Genomic DNA, 5,000 nt, shown 5'->3' with positions numbered 1-5,000 from the left:
AGAGAGAGAGAGAGAGAGAGAGAGAGAGAGAGAGAGAGAGAGAGAGAGAGAGAGAGAGAGAGAGAAAAAAAAGGGGGGGGGGTGGGAGGGGGGTTGGTTTGAGGCGGACCGGTAGAGAGGGGGAATTAGAGAGAGAAAGGGGGGGAGGGAGAAAGAGAGAGAGAGGGGGGACAAAGAAAGAAAGAAAGAAAGAAAGAGAGAGAGAGAGAGAGAGAGAGAGAGAGAGAGAGAGAGAGAGAGAAAGGGGGGAGGGGAGGTGAGAGAGGGCGAGTAAATATGTCTTTTACCTTCCATTATAGTCTGGAAAGTTCGGTTCCCTGACGCTGACCTTTGCTTATCAATTAGATCACCCCCCTGGGGCACCCTATCCTCTACCCACGCCACGCTAACATTTCATTCATACTGCAACCACCATTGAGTACAGACGATACAAGTTATTTTTCATTATATTTTATTTGTTTTCCACGTTTATTTGTGTATTGTTGTGCTGACGAAGGGTTTGTACCCGAAACGTCCATTGTCTGTTTTGTTCCCATACGAAGCCTTTCCATTTTCACTCTTTCGTTAGTATTTTACGATCACCGGCTTCAGGCAGCCCTTACCGTTTTCTATTCATACTGCAACCACCATTGAGTACAGACGATCGATACAAGTTATTTTTCATTATATTTTATTTGTTTTCCACGTTTATTTGTGTACTGTTGTGCTGACGAAGGGTTTGTACCCGAAACGTTCATTGTCTGTTTTGTTCCCATTCGAAGCCTTTCCATTTTCACTCTTTCGTTAATATAAAAATGTGGTGTGGTATTTCTTTTGCTTTTGGGATTTCAAAGAAACTTATGTTTGCGTCCCTCAGTGATTCGGCGGATCATCGTCATCATTATCATCGTCGTCGTCGTCGTCGTCATCATCATCATCATCATCATCATCATCATCATCACCATCATCATTATTATTATTATTATTATTATTATTATTATTATTATTATTATTATTATTATTATTATTATTATTATTATTATTATTATTATTATTATTTTATTCATCATCCTTATTGTTGTTGTTGTTGTTGAAGTTGAGTTTTCTTTTATTAAAGTACTGATTCATTCTCTACATTATTGTTTGTTATCAAATAACCATCTGCCTATTTGAACTCAAGGACAGACAATTATATATAATTTATAGACTGTGTTGTGTTTGTGATTGGATGTTATTCCATCTCGAAAGTTAACCAAACTTTAAAAACAAATTGAGAGAAGTATTAGAAAAACACACGTGTTGTTGACACATTATCACCGTTACACACTCGCTTTGAAGGACACGCTACCACCAGGACGCACACACACATTGTCAAAAATGCCTTCCACCGATATGACGGATTTCATAGCCACGGATCTAAAAATTCAACCGGAACGGCGTCCCATCCGCAAGGTGTCCAAAAAGAAAGGAAAACGTTCTGCTAGTGTTGAGAAAACGGTAAGTTGAAATTGAAATTTATACATAATAAAACAAAACGAGATTTCCCGTTTATCCAGTTCGGGTTTTTACCCTAACCCCCGTGACCACGAAACAGAACAAAACCAAACAAAACGAAGAACAGGCCAGAAAATTCGTCCTTCAAATATCTTTTGTTTTTAGCAGTTTTGTGTGACGAGCGTAGAAATTTACCTCGTCTCGTTGAAAAAAACGGAATGGCCTATTTGGATAGCTTCTGGAATAAGTTTACCTTTTAACAGTTGTTACATAATTATCAATAGGACGCAGAAATCATATTTGATTTATTTCTAAAAGATTAAATGGTCTCCAATGAGTCCTGACTTGAATGTAATTGAGCTTTATATATTGCAATATCCACTAAATGTGCTCAACGCGCTTTACAAGGGGTCCCTGGTCAACAGCAACATTTAACATGTAGGACGGGACATGACGGCTGTTAGGCGATATTACAATTTTCCGGACAAAGACACCGCTGGTAATGACCAGGTACTCATTTTACACCTGAGTACGGTGAGAGAATGTGAGTAAAGAGGCTTTTCCAAGGACTCAACTATGCGCCGAGCGCGAGGCTCGAATCCAGGACATTCCGATCCGAAAGCGAGTGTCATACCACTAGACCACATAGCCGCACACAGCGTAATATTATGGACAATGATGTCAAACAGTGTATAAGAGTCGTACAACGATTTACACAAAAGCAGAGCTAAAAGACTCAATTCAAATTTCATGGATCGAATCATTATCTAAGAAATAAGAATATCAATAGGATCGTGGGGGGGGGGGGGGGGGGGGGGGGGGGGGGGGGGGGGGGGGGGGGGGGGGGGGGGGGGGGGGGGGGGGGGGGGGGGGGGCGGCTACCCAGTCATAAAGCAAAACGGGGGATCGACAGATCTCATCAAAATTCAAGAATGACGTCAAAAATAATATAATCGATATGACAAATTTGAGGCGTATCTATCTATTAGAACAATTTTTCAAAGAAATATTTCTCAATACATTTTTCTGGAATTCAGCTATGCGGTCTAGTGGTATGACACTCGCTTTCGGATCGGAAGGTCTTGGGTTCGAGCCTCGCTCGGCGCATAGTTGAGTCCATGGAGAAGGCTCTTTACTCACATTCTCTCACCGTACTCGGGTGTAAAATGAGTACCTGGCCGTTAACAGCGTTGTCTCTGTCCCAAAAATTTGTAATATCGCCTGACAGCCGTCATGTCTCGTCCTACATGTTATGTGTTGCTGTTGGCCAGAGACCCCTTGTAAAGCGTTTGAGCACGTTTAGTGGATATTGCGCTATATAAAAGCTCAAGTTTTTAAATTGGTTTGATTATGGTCACATTTCAGACTTGCGTCAGTTATAGTCCGATGGTTACAGGCTTCCAAATTTCTGCCAGTGTTTTTTTTCTCGCACCCGATATAACAGCTTCAAAAAGAACAAAATACCAAAACCAGAGATCTGCTGCCGATCTGATTTTTTAATCATGTTTCTGTTTTCATTTTTGTTGTTGTTGTTGGCTGAAGAAGGATTTTGAGTCCGAAGCGTTCCGTGTTTGGTATTTTGTTCTATTTTGAATCTGTTATATCGGGTGCGAGAAAAAAAAAAAACTGGCAGAAATTTGGATTTCAAATATTCATTTTTGTTTATTATTTTTTTTTTTTTTTGGGTTACAATCCTCATATTCTATTAGCTTAGTCATCATTCCAACGCAATAATACCAAGATCCTGGTCAATCATTCCTCGATAACGAGCTTCTACTTACTACGTCATATTTCCATTCATTTGCTGGCATACTGGGTTTGCTAAATATAACTATGCAAATCTATTATTGTAATTCACGTCCGTAAAACCAGTTTCCTCGTGGATGAATAAAGTTTATTTTATTACAGTTTAGAAAATGCTGTTTTACTTCCCACACTTTGGTTCTAACAGAGACCCCCCCCCCCCCCCCCCCCCCCCAATAAATAAAGACAAAACAAAAATATTTAAAAAAAAACAAACACAACACTAAAAAGAAAGGAAAAAAGAAAAAAAACCCCAACAGAAGACAACAAACAACCAATAAACAAACAACAATATAATATAATTGAAATGTTTTTAAAACTCCGATAATGTGAATATTTGTCCTTAGTGGAAAAGAAAAAACCAAACCCACTCTAATATGGTAGCAGGGCTTGAATCCTTTTCTTCTTCTATAGATAGTTCGAAGATGACGTCACTCAGGCCTTTGTTATTGTTTTTTGCCATCCGCGTTTATGAGTAATGCTGACTGAACTGTATTAACCCGACTATAAACGTTCATGGATACACACAGTTTTGTGTGTTGGTCCTTTATACTTCCGGATGACAAGGTTATGAGCTTCTTTGCCAAGCGCGTACTATCTATAGACGCGTAGGTAACCACGCCTCTCGGACATACGTCATAATGTAATAAACAATGACAGTTGTTGGAAACATAGCAAACGACACAGGCATTTTTCTAAGTAAAATACCCACCGTTCTGCCGCTCGATGAATGAAATCAACACAGAAATCAATGTTTAAAGTTAAACGTTTGTAATATAATCGAGAAAATCGTGTGATAACTAGTCACCCATTTTTGCGGTATGAAAACAATAACAATGGTCAGAGAAAGGTCGAATATATTCACTTACTATTGTTTATAAAACAACCAATTATGTTTTTTCCGAACACATGTGAAGGTGTGTCACAAATTCCATATTTTGATTGGTCAAATACTGTTTCAAGCCTAAATCAATCAGTTAATTAATACCACCTAGAAAGTACACCTGTTGATTTTCCATCCCTTGAAAGCAACAATCTTTTATCAAATCATTACAGGTGGTAGGTCTATTGAAAAGAAGCCAAGATCTATATTAAAAAAAATAATGATAAAATAAAACTCTCAAAATGCATACGTTGGCAACTTCAATTCAACCGATATTGCATCAGCAATTTAGTGAGTGTGTGTGTTTATTTTACAGCTGTGCGTGTGTGTGCCTTAGTGCTTCCTCCGTGCGTCACCAGCAGCACAGACACGCCGGTCGCCCGATTGACCTCATCGTCCTCTCCCTGGCATCGGTCCATTCAAGAAATCGATGAATGGGCGGAGCGGAAAAACCCGATGTTTTTGGATTGCTGTTGCATTTGATGCCAATAATAATAATGATAATATATATAATAATAATGATGATAATGATGGTGATGATGATGATGATGATGATAATAATATTAATGATACCACTTCTACTACTACTATTACTACTACTACTACTACTACTACTACTACTACTACTACTACTACTACTACTACTACTACTACTACTACCACTACTACTACTACTACTACTACTACTACTACTACTACTACTACTACTACTACTACTACTACTACTACTACCACCACCACTACTACTAATACCACTACTACTACTAGTACTACTACTACTATACCATAATAATAATAATAATAATAATAATAATAATAATAATAATAATAATAATAATAA

At 38.4% G+C, this 5,000-nt stretch overlaps 1 protein-coding gene across 2 annotated transcripts in view; it reads left to right on the top strand.

The window, feature by feature from the left end:
• Positions 1–5,000, top strand: part of LOC144966223 (hexokinase-4-like) — a 75,653-nt gene that overhangs the window by 48,329 nt on the left and 22,324 nt on the right. Inside the window, exon 2 of one of the 2 annotated variants that reach the window (XM_078902400.1) lies at positions 1,160–1,476. The exons of the other annotated variant lie outside the window; for it this stretch is intronic. Coding sequence (XP_078758526.1) covers positions 1,357–1,476 — 120 coding nt within the window. The 5' untranslated portion in view covers positions 1,160–1,356. The remainder of the gene's footprint in view (positions 1–1,159; positions 1,477–5,000) is intronic. 2 annotated transcript variants of the gene reach the window in all.

This window comes from Berghia stephanieae, chromosome 2, assembly GCF_034508935.2.
Source record: "Berghia stephanieae isolate SIO BIC M18660-M18661 chromosome 2, UCSD_Bste_1.3, whole genome shotgun sequence".
In the NCBI taxonomy this organism is placed as follows: Eukaryota; Metazoa; Mollusca; class Gastropoda; order Nudibranchia; family Aeolidiidae; genus Berghia; species Berghia stephanieae.
This window is presented reverse-complemented; position numbering and strand designations above follow the sequence as displayed.